The sequence below is a fragment of the Nuphar pumila genome, chromosome 2 (assembly GCF_984573655.1).
Source record: "Nuphar pumila chromosome 2, dmNupPumi1.hap1.1, whole genome shotgun sequence".
Taxonomy (NCBI): Eukaryota; Viridiplantae; Streptophyta; class Magnoliopsida; order Nymphaeales; family Nymphaeaceae; genus Nuphar; species Nuphar pumila.
In genome coordinates, this window is record NC_143250.1 from 141,430,217 (window position 1) to 141,455,720 (window position 25,504).

The following is a 25,504-nucleotide window of genomic DNA, read 5'->3' on the forward strand; positions in this document are numbered from 1 at the left end:
GTATCGGTGCTTATCTGCCTATATCGGCAGAAAATTGATACGCTTCACCCCTGAATTGGCTATTTTTAATATATAAAAAATACTAAAAATTAAAAATTTTAATTATTTTCGTATTATTTTAATGGTTTTAACATGTGTCATGTTATGATTGACACATTTTTTTTCTGGCCGATACAGATCGATTCACTTGAGTATCAGATACAGCTGAATCGAGGGCCCAACGATTCAGGGCCGATACCTATACTAACAACATTGCCCTGAAGTTGGGACAGTCAAAGTTCTGCGGTGCCTACAAAAACATGCCAAGCTTGGGACTTAAGTTGACCCAGCCTGGTCCCACCTGCTAAACTGTAGGTCGAGTCTAAGGTCTAACTTCAATAACACATATATCTCAACTTTTTATTAAACAAATTTATTTAAACAAAACATGCAAAAAATACCAAATAAGGAAAAAAAAGTTATGGAAAATGACCTACTGCACAACTAATTTGACTCAATTTCCTAAAACCCGTATAATTTCTGATATGCAAAAAAATACCAAATAAGGAAAAAAAGTATGTAAAATGACCTACTGCACAACTAATTTGACCCAATTTCCTAAAACCCCTATAATTTTTTATATTATTTCGATGTCCAAAATCACAAATATTTGACCTTGTTAGGACCTTTTTACCCTTTACAACTGCGAATTTAGGCCTTTTTGCTATAAAATTCTACCGTCCGTCGACTATCTCCAACACCCACTTAAATACAGAATCATAGTTTTTTATGTGAATTTAAACCTCAAGAACATCACATAAATTTATTTGCAAAATTTTGGTGAAACTGAAACTACCAAAATAGCAAATATCCTACTCCTTTGCATACACGTCAGTATTTTGCATAAATATATTTTCAGAACACCTATCCTACTTTTTTGCATATACTTCTCAAAATCGCATAAATTTATGTGACACTTACCACTAATTTCATAAATAGCTTACTTTTTGGCATGTATTGCATGCTCTCACATGAAGTTATTTGCAAATCTCCAGATATCACAAATATCATACTTAAATATTTATGAAACTATGACAAATATGTGATATTTTTTGTGAATTTATCGAATCATACTTGTTCGCATATACATTCTGAAATCTCATGAAGGATATTTGCAAGAATCTACTGATCTGTAAAATTAGACAGTTTTGCAAAACTGTTTCTCCATGTATAGACATGTCAATATGATTAACATAGAACTAAATACAGTTGGTTTGCACGAAATCAGATAACTTGAAGTTTAACAATTACAAAGTTACATTCAATATATGAGTTTCATTACAAAGTTACAGTCAAAGTTTCACTTGATCCATCTAATTACAAATGTAAATTTAACTTGATCCATCACAAAGGTGTATAATTGTCCACATCTCAGCTAGCTGGACAAACTCTTATGGCACGTCTCTAACTGATGTCTCTGCTTTTTCATTATCTTTTTCACTCTTGGAAGCTATTTCCTTCATGTACTTATAGAACTCGATCATACGATTCCTTATATCTATGACATCTTGCTGAAAATAATTCTTTATTAGCAAACAACTAACTACAGTGAACATCTCAAACTAGTGAACAACTGACGTATAAATACATACCTGCGTAAAGTTAAATCTTCAGTTTCTGCCAAACTACCGCATATATTGTATGGCAAATATATCACAGTCATACTTATAAAACAAGAAAATATCAAGTGAAAAATATGTACATGTACGAAATAAGTTAACAAACAAATGCAAAGTAATTACTCGTTCTTTTGTTGAAGAACACCATCAATCCTCTGCGTCGTCTAATCTTTGTAACAGGTGAACCCAAATTTCGCTAAAAAAAATGAATATGCAACACATATGCATAAAAAAGAGATAAAGCATACACAAAAAAGGAGATAACATACACAAAAAAATGAGTACATTATTGAATAAGTTATATTATTATACTATTTGTTTGGGGGTTTTATCTGTTAAATATATATTCGACATAGAATTGTACAACCTGAAGTTATTTTTTCTTCATGTCTATTTCTCAAAGAACGTAGTGCTCGTTACCCCAATTGAAAGGAATTAAGAGCTGCAACATAAATTTAGTGTAACGTCATTGTGCACATGAAAATTTATTTGTAAGTATGCAAAGTTGTGTAAAAACATACCTTATCTGCATCAAGAAAATGATATGGCAAGTCGTTGCTCTCCAAGCAGTCAGTTGCCCCACCTTCCTGCCCTTTAATTGCGATCATTTATTATAAATAAACAAGGTTTGTGCAATGGATCTTCTAGAGGCAATCAACCATTATATGGGCGTTCTTCTTCGTGCATACAATAATGACTCTATTATTGCATCTCCTTAAGAATTTTACTTTATAGTTATTCATGATCACATGATCTTTCAAAAACTCGCAGTAATGCTGAAGATCATTAAACCTTTTGCTCAAAGCAATTTCTTGATTGTTTGAGTGTATTGATAGCTATTGGAATTGTTCATAATCATTAAGTCATTACGCAATTGCTTATGCAAATCAAATGTCTTTGCTTCAATGATTTTCAATTTCTCTTATTTGTATGAGATCCCATTAAACGAGAACCAAGGGTTCACATTCTCCCATGTCATTGGTGCATCGCTTTCACCTGCCTTTATTTGTCCAATGTTATCAATGTCTTCGTCGTCTCTTATCGATATAGTATACTCATTATCTTCGATATCATCCAATTCTGCACTGTCAAGATGTTCACTACTATCACTAATTGATCGTTCGATTGAAACAACTAAATCAAAATTCATTGTATCTATCATTTCATTTGTTTCTATACATATCATTCTTGCATTTCTAACATTCAAGATTAACCATCAAATTATCACATTCATCATCATACCTATATTTCAACCATAAATTACATCAAAATTACAACTTGTACTCAGCATTATCGTATGCCCAGGAAGGCTGCATGTCATTCAAATTATTGCAATGAAGATCACTGTCACTTCTTTTCCACTGTTTGGGTAATCGACAAAGGACTCAGCTCGATAGATGGTACCTGAGATACATGCACATTCTCCACGGGATTCACATCATTCCAACTACTCCTTGTTTAACCGCCCCTTCATTAACTTTGGATACTTCCAAGTAAATATCACTACTGCTTAATATCGATTCTATATCATCCTCCTCCTCAGCATCTATCCACATTTCTTGGTTGTTCGAAGAATAACTATATTAGCGACTTAGTAAGTGTATCACATATTCGGTTTTACAAGACATCAAAGTTGCAAATTCCTTAAAAGTAATATTTGTGGAGATCAGTAAAGATTTTCTATTAGTGTAATCAGACCTACGGTAGTGTACTTTAGCCCTTTCAGACACCATAATTGACTGCTTACAACAACTACGATAGTGTACTTTAGCCCTTTCAATGCTTGTGTACAATGAACATTAGCTCCATTACATCCACACAAGAATAACAAATATTAACTAAAATTCAAGTAAACAATCATAAATCATCGATCTACAATAAAAAGTAAATTTATATGCAAAAAACTTTAAACATAGTAAACCGTAAACATTAAATCTGGTGATTGAGGACATTGATGACAACACAAGAAAACATACAAAAAACATACATAGCAAGAACCAAACACAAATATGCATGGGGATATTCAATAATCGCGAGCTGGATCCGATCACACCCCTAATTGTAAGTTGTCATATTAAACATAAATACACATAGGGATACCCACACATATATTGTATGAAACCCACCTTTCAAACTTGTAGATAGGGAAGTCGATTATAAGGATGATACCACAACCTCCTCGAAATACAGGAATCATCGCAAGGATTCTATAGAGAAGTTCTTTGCAAACACAAACGAGAAGAAGAAACCCTTGAATAAAAATGTGTATATATACATGATTCGATAAAATCACAACTATTAAGAAAAATCACATATAATAAATTTTTTATAAATATTTAAGTAGCATATTTGCGATTTTGTTGGTTCTCTTTAAGTGGAGTTTCGTACATAAATTTATGCGATTTTGAGAAATATATGCTAAACAGTAGGATATCTGAGAGGTGTTTAACAAATATATTTATGTGAAATATTCTATTATATGCAAAATAGTAGGATATTTATGATTTTGGTGGTTTCAGTTTCACCAAAATTTCACAAATAAATTTATGCGATGTTCATGGGGTTTAAAGTCGCATAAAAAACCCATGATTTCTGTATTTAAGTGGGTGTTGGAGATAGTCGACAGGCAATATAATTTTAATCCAAAAAAACCCAAATTCGCAGTTACGAAGGGTAAAAGGATCCTAAAGATGTGAGATATTTGTGATTTTGGATATTGGGAGAATATAAAAAATTGTATGATTTTTAGAAAATCAGATCAAATTAGCGTTACAATACTATCATTTTTCAAAAAAAGTAAAATAGGTTTCCATGTGATGTAAAAGGTGTTTCTCACTTGTTGGGAAACGAGAGTTTGTCGTACATTTTTAAAAGTTTCTTACAAGTTTGAGAAATTTCTCACAATGTAAGTGGAGTTTCCCGTAACACTATGGCCAACCCCAAAGTACTCCAATTGGGTTGCATCATTTTTGTTTTTTTTAAAGCAAGTTGGGGTTAGACTGTTCCCCACCCACTATCATTGAACGTACCACTGAACCTGCGACCACCCTCCACAAGGAGACATGCACTGACAGCTCCTACCAACCACGTCGGAGCACCCATTCGTAATTGGGCTGCATCTATTAAGAAAAGAAAACTAGATCCAAGCCAAAGTCAAGTACAGGTAGATAATTTGAGGCAGGGTGCAGATGATCAGATGAGTTCTGTGCTCCAAATTTGGGTCTGAACCAAGCCAGCTTGACTTCGGCTAAGAGTCTGGTCCCCGGAACGTGTTAGGTGAACCAACGAGGGCTCCACTTGTCTGGTATGAGCAGCTAGTGCACGTAACCTTGTGTTGGGATGTTGCATGTTCAAAACCCAATGGCATAATTGTATAACTGGTAGGGGTCTGCCTAACCCCTGCTTGCCTGTCAAAATAAAAAAAATATGTGCTAGGTGAAGGTAATTAATTTTGTCCATTTGGTTACGTGCAAGTTTCAATCGGTAAGGCTAGAGCGGGCCTTGTCTGGTTAGGTTCAATTATTCACTTGAGACAAGGACTCAAAAACTCACCTAGACCTAGACTGCGATTAGGAATGAACCTAACCAAGACTAAGAGTTGATCAGTACCATGTGGTTCAGTCAGAGATAGACCATGAACTCAGTTGCAGGTTCTTCTAGTTAATACAGGATCCACACTCCCCCAGGTTGAATGGCAGGGGGCAATGGGGGAGAAGGTGCTGACCCTTTCTTCCTAGGTTTAACTCTCACCGGGTGTGCATGTGCCTTTAACTGGTGTGTCATCGGTGACTCCACCCAAGGTTTATCTCTCAAGGAGGCGGGCTCATTAAGTGACCCGGTTCTCAGTGAAGGTTTTTTTTTTTTTGTCAATTACTTGAAGAAACCACACTCGGAATAGAAGACCTAGCCTGGTTGGTCTTAACCTGCCAAACCTACAGTCGCTATCTCAACAGTGTAAAATTTCGAGGGTGGCCTCCACCCGCCAAAGAGCAAGGTTTACTTTTCTTGACTTCTAAGTTTTCATTAGTAATGTCTTCTAGGACTCTTTAAAAGTCTTGGGCTAATTGGCTCTATTCCCCGAAATTTTGAAATTTGATTGTGCCTTTGGCTAGAAGTTATGCACAAGCACGCTGGTCCGTGTGAACCAAAAGCACAAGCTTGTCTGGCAGGAACAGTTAGTGCATGTCACCTTGTGTTGTGAAGTTGCAAGTTCGAATTCCAATGGTATAGTTGCATAGCTGGCAGCGGTCGCCTGAACCCCAGCTTTCTCTGTCCAAAAAAAAAAAGATTTGGAAAGATAAACCTCCTGATTGGTTCCCACTTCAAGATAATGTACAGGTTGCTTTTTAAAATGTCAATCAAACAAAAAGAAAAAAGCAATAGTCAAACAAATAATATCTTGATTAGGTAGAAGAGAAGGTGAACCATTTATTTGTGCCATTCCTCAATTTGGTTCTATATATAAGTGCAACAATCCATAGTCAAACTTGATATAGGTAGAGGAGAAGGCGACCCACTTATTTGTATCATTTCTCAATTTGGTTCTCTATATAAGTGCAACACAAGACCTTATCATTTACAACCCTCTCTTAACTATGCTCTACAATATGGGTAGCAAACACTTCTTTTCCTTGTTCTTCATCTTTGCAATTGTTGGTGCAGCAAAAACCGATAACACACAAATCTGGTCATCGACAGGCCGCTTATTGAAGGAGAAGGTGACACACATCCACTTCTACTTCCATGACATCGTTAGTGGGCGCAACCCGACTGTGGCGACCATTGTTCAATCTCCATTGAACAATTCGGTGACCGGGTTCGGCGAGGTAAACATGATAGATGATCCTTTGACGGAAGGGCCGGAACTGACATCTAAGTTGATTGGGAGAGCCCAAGGGATCTATGCTTCTGCAGCAATACAAGACGTGAACCTATTGATGGCCCAAACTTACGTGTTCTTGGAAGGTGCATACAATGGGAGCACTCTATGCATATTGGGAAGGAACAGTGCTTCTATTCCCATAAGGGAGTTGGCTGTAGTTGGGGGGACTGGGTACTTTAGGTTGGCTCGTGGGTATACACAGGCTAGGATTCATTGGTTCAATGCCACCACTGGTGATGTTGTTGTAGAGTATAATGTTTATGTCACACATTATTCAGAGTAAATTGGGGAGATGAAGTTGTAGCTAGTCTCTCAACTAGCTTGGTTTTGCTATATGTGCTTCTGAACATTACATTTTTCTGCAATAAACAGTTATATGTTTTATGTAATATTTGATGGTCTCAGCATTGCACGAATGATCAAGTGCCATGGCGTTATTAATGTGGCTGTGGATTTTGACCAATGTAGTCTGAATCGATTTTTAAACTGAATCGATTTTTCAACAAAAAAAAAGCCCCAATAAGTCTCAATAGAATTGACTTGAATCAGTTTTTTCAAAACAACTTTTAAAAAAAAATTTAAAACACACACACACACACATATATATATATATACTACAAGAAAAATGTTAATTAGCGACGGAAATTTATGACGGATTTTTTTCGTCGCAAATTTGTGACAGATTAGCTAGAGAAAACTTTCTTCATGAATCCGTCACTAAGTAACGACGGATTAGTGATGAAAAACTTTCATCGCTAAACAATCGTTACTTAGCGACGGATTAACGACACCAATTTTTTTCACGCTAATTCTCAATACAAGAAAAACATTTTCGCGAGGAAATTTTTTCGTTGCTAATCCGTCGCTAATTAGCGATGGATTACCGATGAAAAAATTCCCTTGCTAAATCCGTCGCTAATTTTTGATTTAAACCGAGCGTGAAATATTCCCTCTCCCCGTTCGAAATTTAAACTGACTTGGCTCGATTTAAACCAGCGACGCATGCAGGTTCACGGAGGACGGCGACGCCAGAGATCATGCTGGTTCACGGAGGACGACGACGCCGGAGAGCATGCATGCCGGTTCACGGAGGATGGCGATGCCGGAGAGCATGCATGCCGGTTCACGAAGGTACGGCGATGCCGGAGAGCATGCCGGTTCACGGAGGACGGCGATGCCGGTTCACGGAGGACGGCGATGCCGGTTCACGGAGGACGATGATGCCAGTTCATGGAGGATGACGATGAGGCATAGCGATCGTTGGAGGACACCGATGCCGGAGAGCACACCGGTTCACGGAGGACGGCGACGTTGGAGAGCACCGGTTTACGGAGGACGATACAAGTTCAACGATGAGGCAGAGTTGTCGTTCTGTGCAATGCCTGTCGGGTGCGGTACAAGTTTGGCTTATTGCTGCCAGAATACCGCTCGACAGGGTTCACTTTTTTTTATTTTGTTTTTAAAATTTAGCGACTGATAATGTCCGTCGCTAATTTGCGATAGATTAGCGACAGACATTATCCGTCGCTCAATTAGCGACAGAAGTAACAATAGATAAGTTTTTTCGCTAATTAGCGAGCGAAAATTCGTGATGGACTATATCCATCGCTAAGCCGTCGCTAAACTGTTTAGCGACGGATGAGCGATGGATATAGTCCGTCTCTAATCAACGATTTTCTTCTAGTTATAGGGTAGTAAAAACCTACCCAGCTGCATCCTGGCCAGATGATACCCGATCGCTTGAGAACGTCAATTTTCATTATTTTTTTGAAATTCTGACCTTACAGATGTATTCAACATGATTGATTTAGTATAAATCGACACTTGGATCATTTTATTTCGATGCATGGATAGGTTTTTATGAGGTTAAAATATCAACGGTTTACAATTTTTGGATCATGTCTTAGTGGGCAAGGTTGGTATGTTTTCTATCTTAGGTTACCATTTTTCTCTCTCTCTCCCCTCATATATATATATATATATATATATATATATATATATATATATATATATATATATATATATATATATATATATATATATATATATATATATATATATATATATGTGCGCGTGTGTGTTCGCCTACCACGGTCAAAGGGGGTTTCTGAGTTGTTGTTTTTTAAATCTCACCACACAGATGTATTTGCCATGGTCGATTTGCTAGAAAATGACACTTTGATCTTGTTTTTTCATACAAAAACATGGTTTTTAGCGCCTTCAATATTTATGATATTTATAAAAATTTTACACCATGGATTTCAAACCTTATAAAAACCTAATCGATTGCACTGGGGATTGTTAATGTGGCTGTAAGTTTTGATCAATGTTGTTATAATCTATTTTTTTTTTACATTTTTTAATATATATATATATATATATATATAATGTCTCAGTGTGTTCACCTACCACAAGTGAAAGGGGGTGTTTCTGAGTTGTTTTTACCAAATTTGACCATGCAGAAGGATTAGGTATGGTCAATTTGTTAGAAAATGATACTTGGATCTTGTTTTTTGATAAAAAATATAATTTTATGATATTTATAAAAAAATTATACCGTCCAGTTTTAAACCATATAAAACTTACCTGTGCACCAGAATGGAATGATGGAAGAGTCCATTCCTATAAACTCAAACATGTAGAATACATCCATATAATCAGATTTGAGAAAAACATGAAAAACTAAGCCTTCCAAAGCCCTATAAGCAGTGGTAGGCATGGATCAGTGTAGGCAACTACTTTCTACCCTACAGGGAAGGGAGTAGTTGCCTATGGCAGCCTACCACGGTGAAGACTTAGTTTTCAAGTTGTTTTTTCAAAATATGACTATAAAGATGCGTCCCACATGATCAATTTACTAGGAAACAACACTTGGATCATGTTTTTTGATAAAAAAAATAACACTACAAGAAAACTGTTAATTAGCGACGGAAATTTGCGACGGATTTTTTTCGTCGCAAATTTGTGTCAGATTAGCTAGAGAAAACTTTCTTCATGAATCCGTCGCTAAGTAGCGACGGATTAGCGATGAAAGTTGTTTCATCGCTAATCCGTCGCTAATTAGTGACGGATTAACGACAACAATTTTTTCGTTACCAATTCTCAATACAAGAAAACATTTTAGCGAGGGAATTTTTTCGTCGTTAATCCATCTAGCGACGGATTAGCGACAGAAAAATTTCCTCTCTAATTTTCGATTTAAACCGAGCGCGAAATTTTCCCTCTCTCCCCGTTTGAAATTTAAATCGACCGCGCACGATTTAAACCGACTTTGATGATGCAGAGTGATCGCTGTGCAAGTCAGTTCATGGTGGACGACGATGATGCAGAGTGATCGTTGGAGGACGGCGACGATGGTTCACGGAGGACGGCGACGACGGTTCACGGAGGACGGCGATGCAGGTTCACGGAGAATGACGACGCCGGTTCACAAAGGACAGCGACGCCGGAGAGCATGCCGGTTCACAGAGGACGGCGACGCCGATTCACGAAGGACGGCGATGTCGGTTCACGGAGGATGACGATGCCGGTTCACGAAGGACGGTGACATCGGAGAGCATCATTTCATGGAGGACAGTTTACGGAGGACGGTGATGTCGGTTCACGGAGGACAACAACGCCGGTTCATGGAGGACGGCGACGCTGGAGAGCACCAGTTCACGGAGGACGATACAAGTCCAACGACGAGGCAAAGCGATCGTTCTGTGCAATGCCTGTCGGGCACGGTATAAGCCTGGCTGATTGCTGCCGGAATACCGCCCGACAGGGATCAATTTTTTTTTTTTAATTTAGCGATAGATTAGCGATAGATAATGTTCGTCGCTAAGTTGTCGCAAATTAGCGACGAAATTAACGGCAGATAAGTTTTTTCGCTAATTAGCGAGCAAAAATTCGCGATGGCCTCTATCCATCGCTAATCCGTCGCTAAACAGTTTAGCGACGGCTTAGCGACAGATAAGCGATGGATATAGTCCGTTGCTAATCCACGATTTTCTTGTAGTGTAAATAATTTTTTAAGCTTTGAATAATTATGATATTTGTAAATGTTTTTTTATTTTCTAACCTTATAAAAATCTTGCTGTGAATCAGAATTGAATGATGCAAGAGTCCATTCTTATAAAATCAAACACAAAACACATCTATTTGGTCATATTCGATAAAAACATAGAAAAAAAATCTTCAAACACTCGTTTTGATCGAGAGGCCATTACTGGTATCATTGATAATATCATGTCATAGTAAAGATCATCGATGTTTTGAAAATATCATAGTTTTATTGTGATAGTTTCAAAAAATAATATATGATAAAAGCTGACTCTTTTAAAGGTCTCTATAACCGAAATAGTCTTTATTCAATAGGTTGCAACAACTCTCCTCAAGAAACCAGCCTACCGTTTTATTGAAACCAGCTAGCCTCAATAGTTTAAATTTTCTAAAGAGTCTACACAATTCACTCAAGTGGGACCCACCCAGTAGCCTATTTCCAAAGAAGTCTTGTCCTTGGCACTTGTTGACTCTTTCACGGTCATGGGCATAGATTTTTTCGCAAACTCGCAATGCGTTAGACTGCTCAGTTTGGCCAGCCCAACAACCAAAAGTCGTGCACCAACACTTTTCTGTTTGCTGAATCATTTTCATTGGCTCTGCGCTCACCTTATGAGCAGCTGCCTAACGAAAGTTGATCAAACACATCTTCAAATACAAATTTCATTTAGTCAATGCCGCTCGGTTCATAGTCGTCCCATACCAGCTATCACTTTTAAAAGAAACACAAACTTGCCTTAGTCTTGCGTGTCATGGAACATATTATGACTTCATGTGCATGACCTAGCAAAACCTTACCACTGAAAGAACAAGACCTTGCATCCCCTGTCCGAAGACCAGTTGATAATTGAACACCATAACGAAGAACACTACCCAGACTCATTCACCGGTGTCTAGGCATTCACTCGCCTAGCTCCGAGTCACCATACTCGATTGGAACCACCTAAGGTGATCCTTGGGGGGATTAGCCCTAACCCACACGCACCCTGGTGCGTCCAACCCACTACAACAAAGCAGTAGATTAGCGACGACCACATTCCGTCGCTAACATGGTTAGCGACGGATTAGCGACAACGCGGCGACAGTATGCTTACGTCGCGAATATTTCGACGCTAACTGGCGACGGAATAATTCCGTCGCCAAGTCCGTCGCTAATTGCGACGGAATAACGAGCGCTATATTCCGTCGCCAATCCGCCGGTACTAAACGGCGACCACGGCGTGGCGACGGATTTAATTCCGTCGCTAAGCCGTCGCTAGATTAATATGAATAGCGACGGAATCATCCGTCGCTAATCCGTCGCAAAAACGAAAAAAAATCAAAAAAAATTTATTTAAAAATTAATTACCGAGAACTGTACAATTTATATTTCCTGTACAATTTATATTTCCTGTAAATAAAAAACAAACCACACAAAAAAATTCATATAACAAGTATCTATAATAATTAATCGTTCCACCTTAAAACTAAGAAGTTTAATTATTTACAATTCAACAATTACAATTAGGAAAAATAAAAAAAAATAGAACTTCTTCAACACAGTCCTCTAATCATCGCCAAGATTTTGTGCATCTTCTTGTTCATTGTCTTTATCTGTCCCTTCAGCTCCACTACCCTGATTATCGCTAGCAGCCTACACAAGAAAAGAACAGTCAGTATTGATAAACAAAATATAATGAAATAAATTACACACTATATGTGATTCTATCATGTGCTCATGTGTGATCTAAGGCAATAAAAAAACTCTATATGTGATTCTATCATGCTCATATGTGTGCTAAGGCAGTCAAAAAATTGAATATGTGATTATAGCATGTTCATATGTGTTCTAAGGCATATAAAAAAACTCTATATGTGATTCTACCATGCTCAGATGTGCTTTAAGGCAGGCAAAAAACTATATATGTGATTCGATCATGCTCGTATGTGTGCTAAGGCAGTAAAAAAATTGAATATGTGAATATAGCATGCTCATATGTGCTCTAAGGCAGGCAAAGCCAAAAATTTTATATGTGATTCTATCATAAATGATATATAACATGTTCATATGTGTTCTAAGGCAGTTAAAAAACTCTATATGTTATTATAGCATGTTCATATGTGTGCTAAGGCAGTCAAAAAACAGAATATGTGATTATAATATGCTCATATGTGTTCTTAGGCAGTAAAAAAACTGAATATGTGATTATAGCATGCTTATGTGTTCTAATGCAATCAAAAAAACTTTATATGTGATTCTATCATGCTCATATGTGCTCTAAGACAGACAAAAAGTTAAATATATATATATATATATATATATATATATATATATATATATATATATATATATATATATATATGTGATTCTATCATGCTCATATGTGTGCTAAGGCAGTAAAAAAATTGAATATGTGATTATAGCATGTTCATATGTGTTCTAAGGGATCTAGAAAAACAATATATGTGATTCTACCATGCTCAGATGTGCTTTAAGACAGTCAAAAAAACTATATATGTGATTATACCTGAGAGGGACCTGGAATCGAAGATCCCCTATCCTGAACAGCGGCCTTGATCTCATTTCGGAGAAAGGGGGCGACGGTGTATTGGAAGTAGTTATTCAGTGATTCATTAATGATCTCGCGTACATCATCACCGGAAAGAATAGTCGGCTGCTTGGAGCTTATGTCGGCGCAAGAAGTTGGTGAGCCGTAACTGGAAGAACCAATAACTGGTGAAGTGTTCATATTACTCCCAAACCCGAACACGCGACCTTTTTTGGGTTCACCTGCTGCAGTCACCCATGCTGTAGGATCAAATGATGGATGCTGAGTAGCGTCTTCGCCATATCGCTCTACCATTTGTTGCTCATATGCCTCCTATAAAATAATGTTTAAAGTATTCATTAATAATTAATGATAACATTATGATGACTTGCATATATATTGCAATGATTATTAATAGAATTAATACATACCGTTGTCGTTCTCGCCTTCTCTGATACGAAGACTCCCGTGGTCTTCCGTTTATGTGTTTCTACAAACACATCCTTATATGGTACACTGCCTCCTTTTTCTGCTTCCTGCGAAGTTAAATGACAAAAGATTTAGTACACAAATTTGCAACAATACTTATAAAATTAATATTATATATTGATGAGTTACCATTTTCTTTAGGTGGCTCCCAAATGTCTTAGATCCACCTGTGTGTAGATGGGCTTCGGGCATCTTCGATCGATTTTGTGAAGCCTTCGCAGAGCGATTTTTAAATGCATCTCCCGCCCACATATCGCACATTTCATCCCAGTAATCTCTCCTGATAGTAATAGGACCATGACCCTTCCACAGTAATGGATCATCTACTACGCCAGATGCTTTTTTTGCTGCAGTCTTCATAGTGTGCAGCATGTCTGCAAATCGATTGGCAGCCACCTTCTGCCACACCTTCCTTGCATCATTTTCTTCTACCGTAGTTGCAAAGCGATTCGAAGCCTACAAATATTTTCAGAAAGTTAGTAGACATTGCTTAAATAAATTAAATATGAAACACATTAACTATGAGGAACAACTGTATACCATGAATGAGGACCACAATCTGTCTAATACCTCCTTTGGGTACTCTTTCCATTGAGCAACTGGTCCTGGTAGATGTTGAAGAAGTGAATTCCTAATCTCCCGTACTACTTCTTGTGGCTCAAACCTCGTGCTGCACATGAATTGTTACACAGTAAATATTAATATAAAATATTTAAAAGATATGCAATAATTGAAAATAAAATACTTACGGTCGATTATCGATATACACTATTCGAATGAGTCTTCTTGTGCCAGCCTGAGAAGACCCTGTTTCCTGTGTTGGCTGTTGACTTGTGCGATCAACTGGTGTAGGTGGGTCGTGTACAGGCGCAACATCATCTGTAAAAAAATACACACCAAGTTCTCAGAATGTGCATTTGAACTAATCAAGCATCTAATTAGTTATATGATATACCTATCACAGGAGCCCGTGAAGATGAAGGTTGAGCCTGGCTACTACTGGATGAGCGACCACTATAACCTCCACGAACCATATTCTAACAAATAACATATGTCATACAATACATTCAAATAATTCACATCAAGTATTACAATGCATTCAAGTCATTCACATCAAGCATTGCAATGCATTCAAATAATTCAAATCATTGACATCAAGTATTGCACTAATTCAAATCATTCGTTAATTGCATAAATTATAATACATTCAGATAATTGAAATCATTCACATCAAGTATTACAATGCATTCGAATCATTCGTATCAAGTATTACAATACATTGAAATAAAATTTTTAATCATTCACACCGAGTATTGCAATACAACTCACATCAAGTATTACAATGCATTTAAATAGAGGTTTGTAGTATAAGATTTTGCTCACTAGCTTGAGAATTCTTCCTCGTCACTAGTTTGACTTTCTTTTTCTTCTTCTTCTTCTTCTTCTTCTTCTTCTTCTTCTTCATTGTTTGCCCATCCACTTGGTACATCATTTGGATCACATTCCTCTATGAATGTTTCATCAGCCAATGGAGATATGACATGCATATCATGCGCAACATCGTGACCATAAGCGAAGTCACAGACATCATCTGATTGATAGTAATCACTGACTTCAGCTAACTCATCTTCTTGTAACTGATCATACTCGGGGTATAGTTTGGATTTCACCTTGCAAACTGCCCACCATTCATTTCTATCTGACTTTTTTATACTCGGATATGAAGTATAATAAACTTGTTGAGCTTGCGAGGCTAATATGAATGGTTCATATGTTCCAAACCTGGATTTATGATTCACCTCCACAATGCCTGAAGCTTTGTCGAGTCTTGTTGCAGTTGGATCAAACCAATGACACTTGAATACCGTAACCCTGTTATTCATGCCTAAGTAAGTCAACTCCATTATTTCCTCTATAACACCGTAGTAATCATGTTCATTTTCACCATAGCTGCTACCCTTGACACACACGCCACTATTTATCGTTGATTTGTTTATATCGTAGTCTTTTGTATGGAATCGATAACCATTTACGATATACCCGTTGTAGCATTGCACAACTTTGGTCGGACCATTTTCTAAATCACATATTCCTTGATCTTTAACATCACCATGGCGAACCTACGCACAGACATAAACAATTATTGTGATCACGATCAATTAAGTAACTTAGTGTTGTTTATAAGTACAAAATTTATGTTAGCTTCTTTACCAACTGTTTCAACCACTCCACAAACTTAGTTTCACGTTCTTTTTGTACTTCTGCATTAGTGAGATGTGAAACTTTGCTTTGCAACTCCAGATCAAATCGTCTGCAAACCACAAATACTTATATTACCGAGCCATGTATCCACATATAGAACATAAAAGGATTTATAATTGAGTTGCATATACATATACTTACTCGATGTATGGGTCGATCGCTGAACAATTAAAAAGAATATAGATGTGTGCTGCATCTTGCTCTCGATCTGTCAATAGCCTTGATCGGCAACTACCAAATGCATGCCATAGTCGTTGAAATATCGACAGCTTGTCAGCTACAGTTACTTGTTCTCCATCATCGTTACGGGGCGGGCATGTGTAACGTGTTGAAATATGAGGTTCGAAGTACATAGATGAGAAATTTGAAATCTCTTCTAAAGTGTATGCCTCACAAATAGAGCCTTCTACTCTTGCTTTATTACGAACCTTTTTTTTTAGGTCGAACATGCATCTGACAAGAATATACATTTCAAATTTTAAATATCTGTCATTAAAGAGACAAATATAAAAAAACATATACCTTTCAAATGGGTACATCCATCGATATTGCACAGGGCCACCAACCCTTAGTTCATATGGCAAATGTATGATCAAATGTTCCATAACATCGAAAAATGCTGGCGTAAATGTCTTTTCTAACAGACAAACAGTGGTGATGACAGAGTCCTCGAGATTCTTTACATCTGATACAATGACCTCCGATGCGCACAATGTTCTGAAAAATCCGCTCAACTCAGACAATACCCCCCATATAGGTTTGTCTAACATATTATGGAATGCTAGGGGTATCAATCGTTGCATAAAGATATGACAATCATGGCTCTTCAACCCATATAACTGTCCATCGTCAATCTTCACAGCCCGAGCAATGTTAGAGACATATCCATCTGGAAATCTCAGTTGTCTCAACCATTGACATACATGTTTTATTTGATCAGGTCCGAGCACGTACTTCGCCTTTGGTTTCAGTACTTTGCCATTATACTCTTTGAGTTCCAATTCTGGTCTTTTACATATTAATTTTAAATCCATACGGGCCTTCGGATTATCCTTCGTTTTTCCTTTAATATTCATTACTGTATTGAACACATTATCAAACACATTTTTCTCTACATGCATCACATCCAAATTATGTCGTATCAATAGGGTCGGCCAATACGGTAGTTCCCAAAAAATAGATTTTTTCGTCCAATTGTGTTCCTTCCCAAATCCACGGAAGGGTGTAGGACTGCGGGCATCTGTTAATACATCTGGAAAGTATCGCAATCTTCTTAAAATCTCTATGCCAGACAATCTTGAGGATGGACCTTCCATTTCAGTTGTGCCTGCTGTAAATGCATTCTTTTGACGTCGGAACGAATGATCGCTGGGTAGAAATCGACGATGGCAATCAAACCAGCAAGGCTTCCTTCCATGCCTCAATCTAAAAGCTTTGGAATCCTCCATGCAATACGGACAAGCCAACCTCCCATGTGTGCTCCAACCAGATAACATACCATATGCAGGGAAGTCACTGATTGTCCATAGAACAGCGGCCTTCATGTTAAAATTTTGTTTTTTGTGGGCATCATACGTGGTAACACCGTCATCCCACAGTACTTTTAATTCATCAATCAATGGCCTTAGATATACATCAAGATTTTGGCCAGGTGAGGTCGGACCAGGGATCAACAGAGACAAGAAAAGATTTGGACGTTTCATACACAAGCTTGGTGGAAGGTTGTATGGAGTTACAAATACTGGCCAGCATGAGTATGAAGTTGATCTACCCCCAAATGGATTAAATCCATCTGTACATAGACCGAGTCTAACATTTCGCACTTCCATTGCGAAGTTCTGATGAGTACGATCAAAGTGCTTCCAAGCTTCAGCGTCAACAGGATGCGTGATCTTGTTTTCATCGTGTCGAACTTTATTTGCATGCCATCTCATGTGTTTAGCTGTCTTTGAAGACATATACAATCGCTGCAATCTAGGAGTGATAGGAAAGTAGCGGAGCGACTTGTATGAAACTTCCTTTGATCTCGTGCTACCATTGCCTCTTGTCTTTGGCTTGAACCGAGGATGCCCACATGACGGGCATGATATGTCATTTTCCTGCTCCTTGAAATACAACATGCAGTGATTTGGACAAGCATCAATCTTTTTGTAACCCATACCTAGAGCGTTGACCATAACTTTCGCACGATAGAAATTTTGTGGCAATTTCTCATCTTTAGGCAACATACTCTTCACAATCATGCACAAACGGTCAAAACATGATTGACTCAAATTATACTCGGACTTCAAATTCATTAGTTGAAGAACTGCAGACAAGATAGTGTGACTCTCACAACCGTTCCAAAGTGGCTCATCAGCATCTCTAAGTAAATCATAAAATCTACTAGCTGCATCGTTTGGTGATTCTTCATCTACGACAGTTCTTACATCACTAGAACTCATAGCAGAACCCAGTTCTGTTCCTGCAGCATCAAATATCAAATTCGTATATGGATTATCGTGCACCACATTCACCCGTGCATCAAAATCGTTTCTAAATTCTTCTCCATGAAACGTCCAGTTCTGATAATCACTCACAAAACCCTTCCTGTATAGGTGATGTCTAACGCCATGAGGTTCTACAAATCGATTATTCTTACAAATCTTGCAGGGACACCTAATCCGACCTGTGGGATCTACCGTACTGACACTTGCCGTTGCAAATTCAATAAAACTGTCGACACCATCCATATATTCATGCGATAACTCATTGTCCACTATCCTACGGTACATCCATTCACGGTTTGCAGTCATTCTGTCGTATGATGTTACGAATAGTATCCTAACCAGTTAAAAGAGAACCATCAGAATACTATGATGAAGAAAATATCAAATTTATCATGCAATATATGATGTCATACAATCACAAGAATTATGATGCATGCATTGATAACTTAATATTTTTATGTGCAAACTATTCATGACACGATACATTCATTTGAAGCATGCTTTCAGTATACAATTTCACATGGAAGACATAATCAAATTGAAAGTAACTACATGTAAGCATGGATACAATCACATCAAACATTGCAATACATCGAAATAATTCATATCAAACAAATATCAAACATGTACCTGCAGCAAACACACTTCAATATCCCACTAACTACTACCATGCATAGCATGGACTCCGTACTCCAAAAATAAGAACACTTCCATATTCATATATTAAAATCATGCTCAGCATGATCTCCGAACTCCAACAAAGTAGTCCTAGATATCAACAACTAAGTGAGTGTGTGAACAATAAAGTGTTATATTCAATAAATTAAATAACATGTGATGCGCTTGCATCACTTACTCACCATGGGTATTTACCCGATTTGCATTGTTTTTGTCACTTACTTACCACGGGTGGCGGGGCACAAGCGAATTCTGTTGAGAAATCTGCAAAAAAAAATGATGTTTTAAAATGAAGTCACCATGAAATTATTCGACCATATTAAATCATAAAACCTTAAAATACAAGAAAATAAATTATAAATAAACCAAAACATCATAAACTATAAGAAAAATAAACCATAAAATTAAATAAAAAAGCCACAATTTAAACCTTAATCAAACAAGGAAAAAACCTGCCCAAATCAAATACAAAAAAATCCTTAATCAAATTAACTAAAAAGTATTAATTAAAAAAATGTGATTTAAATCCCTAATTATAGAAAATAAAAATAAAAACTCTAAATAAATAAAAAAAACCTAATCAAATTAACTATAAAAGCCTTAATTAAAAAATTTTGATTTAAAGTCCTAACCAAATTAACTAAAAATCCTTAATTAAAAAAATTATGATTCAAATCCCTAATCATAGAAAATAAAAATAAAAGCTCTAATCAAATCCAAGAAAACCCTAATCAAATTAACTATAAAATGCCCTAATTTTTAAATTTTGATTCAAAGCCCTAATAAAACAAAATCAAATAAAAAACCCTAATTAAATTAACTACAAATAGCCTTAATTTAAGAAATTTGATTCAATTGCTTAATAAATGAAAATCAAAATAAAAAATCCTAATCAATGAAAATCAAAGAAAACTAAACAATAAAAATAAAATAAAAACCCTAATTTCTGAAAAAAGAAAAAAAAGAGCAAGAAACCAGGGGGTCGACCCCCGGCCGGACACGGCAGGGGGTCGACCCTCGGCCGGACATCAAAAGGGGTTGACCCCCTGTCGGACAAGGCAGGGGGTTGACCTCTGGCCGGACACGGCAGGGGGTCGACCCCGGCCGGACAAGGCAGGGGGTTGACCCCCTGCCGGACATCAAAAGGGGTTGACCCCCTGCCGGGGTTGACCCCCTGCCGGACACGGCGGGGGGTCGACCCCCGGCCGGACATGGCGGGGGGTCGACCCCCGGCCGGACATGGCGGGGGGTCGACCCCCCCCCCCCCCCCCCCCCCGGCCGGACACGGCAGGGGGTCGACCCCCTACCAGGGTTGACCCCCGGCCGGACACGGCAGAGGGTCGACCACCTACCGGGGTCGACCGCCTGGCAGAGTCGACCCCCTGCCGAAAAACGCAGGGGGTCGACCTCCAATCCATTTAAGGTGAAATACGTACCTGCGGTTGCTCCGGGCAGCGACGGCGGCAGCGGAAGGTTGACGAAGATCGACTTCCGGCGAATGGTGGGGGCCGGCAGAGAGGTCGACGGGATGTATAGGGCGGCCGAAGGAAGAGGGCGGCAGGAGGGAGAGGGCGGCGGGCGGGAGCAGCCAAAGGAGAAAGGAAAAAGAGGGCTGGGATTAGGGGTAATGCGACATTTAGCGACGGCTTAGCGACAGATTAATTCCGTCGCTAAGCCATCGTAATTCAAAAAACAAAAAAGGCGACAGAAAATATTTTGTCGCCTAAGCCGTCGCTATGTTGCGACGGAATTTTAGCCGTCGCAATTCCGTCGCTAACTGTCGTATTTATTGCGACAAAATATTCTCTCGCACAATCCGTCGCTAAGTAGCGACGGATTTTGCGAGGGAATATAATCTGTCGCTAGTTTCGTAAAATTCTACAAATATAGCGATGGATTCATTTCTCTCGTTAATCTGTCGCTAAGTAGCGACGATATAACTCCGTCGCTAAATTCCGTCGCTTATTGCTGCCGGAATACCGCTCGACAGGGTTCACTTTTTTTTATTTTGTTTTTAAAATTTAGCGACTGATAATGTCCGTCGCTAATTTGCGATAGATTAGCGACAGACATTATCCGTCGCTCAATTAGCGACAGAAGTAACAATAGATAAGTTTTTTCGCTAATTAGCGAGCGAAAATTCGTGATGGACTATATCCATCGCTAAGCCGTCGCTAAACTATTTAGCGACGGATGAATGATGGATATAGTCCGTCTCTAATCAACGATTTTCTTCTAGTTATAGGGTAGTAAAAACCTACCCAGCTGCATCCTGGCCAGATGATACCCGATCGCTTGAGAACGTCAATTTTCATTATTTTTTTGAAATTCTGACCTTACAGATGTATTCAACATGATTGATTTAGTATAAATCGACACTTGGATCATTTGATTTCGATGCATGGATAGGTTTTTATGAGGTTAAAATATCAACGGTTTACAATTTTTGGATCATGTCTTAGTGGGCAAGGTTGGTATGTTTTCTATCTTAGGTTACCATTTTTCTCTCTCTCTCCCCTCATATATATATATATATATATATATATATATATATATATATATATATATATATATATATATATATATATATATATATGTGTGCGCGTGTGTGTTCGCCTACCACGGGCAAAGGGGGTTTCTGAGTTGTTGTTTTTTAAATCTCACCACACAGATGTATTTGCCATGGTCGATTTGCTAGAAAATGACACTTTGATCTTGTTTTTTCATACAAAAACATGGTTTTTAGCGCCTTCAATATTTATGATATTTATAAAAATTTTACACCATGGATTTCAAACCTTATAAAAACCTAATCGATTGCACTGGGGATTGTTAATGTGGCTGTAAGTTTTGATCAATGTTGTTATAATCTGTTTTTTTTTTACATTTTTTAATATATATATATATATATATATATATATATATAATGTCTCAGTGTGTTCACCTACCACAAGTGAAAGGGGGTGTTTCTGAGTTGTTTTTACCAAATTTGACCATGCAGAAGGATTAGGTATGGTCAATTTGTTAGAAAATGATACTTGGATCTTGTTTTTTGATAAAAAATATAATTTTATGATATTTATAAAAAAATTATACCGTCCAGTTTTAAACCATATAAAACTTACCTGTGCACCAGAATGGAATGATGAAAGAGTCCATTCCTATAAACTCAAACATGTAGAATACATCCATATAATCAGATTTGAGAAAAACATGAAAAACTAAGCCTTCCAAAGCCCTATAAGCAGTGGTAGGCATGGATCAGTGTAGGCAACTACTTTCTACCCTACAGGGAAGGGAGTAGTTGCCTATGGCAGCCTACCACGGTGAAGACTTAGTTTTCAAGTTGTTTTTTCAAAATATGACTATAAAGATGCGTCCTACATGATCAATTTACTAGGAAACAACACTTGGATCATGTTTTTTGATAAAAAAAAATAACACTACAAGAAAATTGTTAATTAGCGACGGAAATTTGCGACGGATTTTTTTCGTCGCAAATTTGTGTCAGATTAGCTAGAGAAAACTTTCTTCATGAATCCGTCGCTAAGTAGCGACGGATTAGCGATGAAAGTTGTTTCATCGCTAATCCGTCGCTAATTAGTGACGGATTAACGACAACAATTTTTTCGTTACCAATTCTCAATACAAGAAAACATTTTAGCGAGGGAATTTTTTCGTCGTTAATCCATCTAGCGACGGATTAGCGACAGAAAAATTTCCTCTCTAATTTTCGATTTAAACCGAGCGCGAAATTTTCCCTCTCTCCCCGTTTGAAATTTAAATCGACCGCGCACGATTTAAACCGACTTTGATGATGCAGAGTGATCGCTGTGCAAGTCAGTTCATGGTGGACGACGATGATGCAGAGTGATCGTTGGAGGACGGCGACGATGGTTCACGGAGGACGGCGACGACGGTTCACGGAGGACGGCGATGCCGGTTCACGGAGAATGACGACGCCGGTTCACAAAGGACAGCGACGCCGGAGAGCATGCCGGTTCACAGAGGACGGCGACGCCGATTCACGGAGGACGGCGATGTCGGTTCACGGAGGATGACGATGCCGGTTCACGGAGGACGGTGACATCGGAGAGCATCGTTTCATGGAGGACGGTGATGTCGGTTCACGGAGGACGACAACGCCGGTTCACGGAGAACGGCGACGCTGGAGAGCACCAGTTCACGGAGGATGATACAAGTCCAACGACGAGGCAAAGCGATCGTTCTGTGCAATGCCTGTCGGGCACGGTATAAGCCTGGCTGATTGCTGCCGGAATACCGCCCGACAGGGATCAATTTTTTTTTTTTTAATTTAGCGATAGATTAGCGATAGATAATGTCCGTCGCTAAGTTGTCGCAAATTAGCGACGAAATTAACGGCAGATAAGTTTTTTCGCTAATTAGCGAGCAAAAATTCGCGATGGCCTCTATCCATCGCTAATCCGTCGCTAAACAGTTTAGCGACGGCTTAGCGACAGATAAGCGATGGATATAGTCCGTTGCTAATCCACGATTTTCTTGTAGTGTAAATAATTTTTTAAGCTTTGAATAATTATGATATTTGTAAATGTTTTTTTATTTTCTAACCTTATAAAAATCTTGCTGTGAATCGGAATTGAATGATGCAAGAGTCCATTCTTATAAAATCAAACACAAAACACATCTATTTGGTCATATTCGATAAAAACATAGAAAAAAAATCTTCAAACACTCGTTTTGATCGAGAGGCCATTACTGGTATCATTGATAATATCATGTCATAGTAAAGATCATCGATGTTTTGAAAATATCATAGTTTTATTGTGATAGTTTCAAAAAATAATATATGATAAAAGCTGACTCTTTTAAAGGTCTCTATAACCGAAATAGTCTTTATTCAATAGGTTGCAACAACTCTCCTCAAGAAACCAGCCTACCGTTTTATTGAAACCAGCTAGCCTCAATAGTTTAAATTTTCTAAAGAGTCTACACAATTCACTCAAGTGGGACCCACCCAGTAGCCTATTTCCAAAGAAGTCTTGTCCTTGGCACTTGTTGACTCTTTCACGGTCATGGGCATAGATTTTTTCGCAAACTCGCAATGCGTTAGACTGCTCAGTTTGGCCAGCCCAACAACCAAAAGTCGTGCACCAACACTTTTCCGTTTGCTGAATCATTTTCATTGGCTCTGCGCTCACCTTATGAGCAGCTGCCTAACGAAAGTTGATCAAACACATCTTCAAATACAAATTTCATTTAGTCAATGCCGCTCGGTTCATAGTCGTCCCATACCAGCTATCACTTTTAAAAGAAACACAAACTTGCCTTAGTCTTGCGTGTCATGGAACATATTATGACTTCATGTGCATGACCTAGCAAAACCTTACCACTGAAAGAACAAGACCTTGCATCCCCTGTCCGAAGACCAGTTGATAATTGAACACCATAACGAAGAACACTACCCAGACTCATTCACCGGTGTCTAGGCATTCACTCGCCTAGCTCCGAGTCACCATACTCGATTGGAACCACCTAAGGTGATCCTTGGGGGGATTAGCCCTAACCCACACGCACCCCGGTGCGTCCAACCGCTACACGTGGAAAACTCTTGCAAGTCGAGAGATCCTTAACTAAATCTTCAAAGGCAACATTCTCTGATCCGTTGTCACTGCTTAATCAAACAAGGCTTTACGTTTGAGCCGTCACCCAGCGATGCACTAACGCTGATATCATTGCTTATCGCATGTGGCGCTATCATCGCACATCACCGATCAAGCCAATGCATACCGTGCGCTTTTACACTCGATGCATTTTTCACTCAGTAGAGCTTCACACTGCACATGCCCCATTTCGAAGGCTTGGTCTGGAACATTCTCCCCCATCCAAACCATTGTCGTCCTCGGCAATGTCGGTGCAAGTAAGAACATCGACTTAACTAATATGTCAGTTTCCCTTTAGATTCATCTTAGGTTTACTTATTTTCTTTATCCTACTCAACTTATTTTGGTTTTCATCCACCATTGCTGCAACCTTTAACATGCAAAATCTCATTCCTTAACGCACTTCCGATCACTTAGACAACGATCTTTCGCTCCAACAACATCGCGCATCATTTGCTCGTAGGACCCCAGTGCAGTCCCAAACACAAGCAGGTCATCATCGCCCGCACGACAAACTTGTTGTCTTCATGCACATGGCTGGAGTGCCTTCCAACTCCAGCAAGGGCAATTTCAAGTCTTTCATGGTCTTCACAGAGAAAGACTACCACCAACGAGTATTGTAGGATCCTTTAAGCACCAACTTGCAGTTTTCTAACTATCCAAACTAGGTTTTAAATGGGAGATGTCTACTTGCATATTACCCCAAAGCGTCTTCATGGGCACTCGTCCACACCAGGGGCAACACGGCTCAATGCTACAACTCTCATTTGAAGCCAGCACGCTACAACTCTCATCTAGAGTCAACAAAATGTTCTCGCAGGAACTAAACCGA

At 38.5% G+C, this 25,504-nt stretch overlaps 1 protein-coding gene and 1 pseudogene across 1 annotated transcript; one reads left to right on the forward strand and one right to left on the reverse strand.

Annotated features, from left to right (window-relative positions):
- The first annotated feature begins 6,265 nt into the window (after positions 1-6,265).
- LOC149847369 (dirigent protein 22 pseudogene) lies at positions 6,266-6,823 on the forward strand (annotated as a pseudogene).
- A 5,093-nt stretch (positions 6,824-11,916) lies between these two features.
- On the reverse strand, positions 11,917-14,635 carry LOC149847370 (uncharacterized). The gene is made up of 3 exons (XM_089998396.1): positions 14,557-14,635; positions 14,351-14,480; positions 11,917-12,217 (listed from the first exon to the last, which is right to left on the reverse strand). Exons 1-3 carry the CDS (start codon positions 14,633-14,635, stop codon positions 12,118-12,120), a joined length of 309 nt encoding a protein of 102 aa, XP_089854522.1. The 3' UTR covers positions 11,917-12,117.
- Between the last annotated feature and the right edge of the window lie 10,869 nt (positions 14,636-25,504).

Excerpts from the sequence above, each read along its gene's own strand:
- LOC149847370 (XM_089998396.1), bottom strand. The coding sequence starts at position 14,635 with ATGGTTCGTGGAGGTTATAGTGGTCGCTCATCCAGTAGTAGCCAGGCT. Across the intron at positions 14,481-14,556 it reads TTCACGGGCTCCTGTGATAG|ATGATGTTGCGCCTGTACAC; the intron begins GTATATCATATA and ends ATTTTTTTACAG. Across the intron at positions 12,218-14,350 it reads GTGTATATCGATAATCGACC|GCTGCTAGCGATAATCAGGG; the intron begins GTAAGTATTTTA and ends TTTCTTGTGTAG.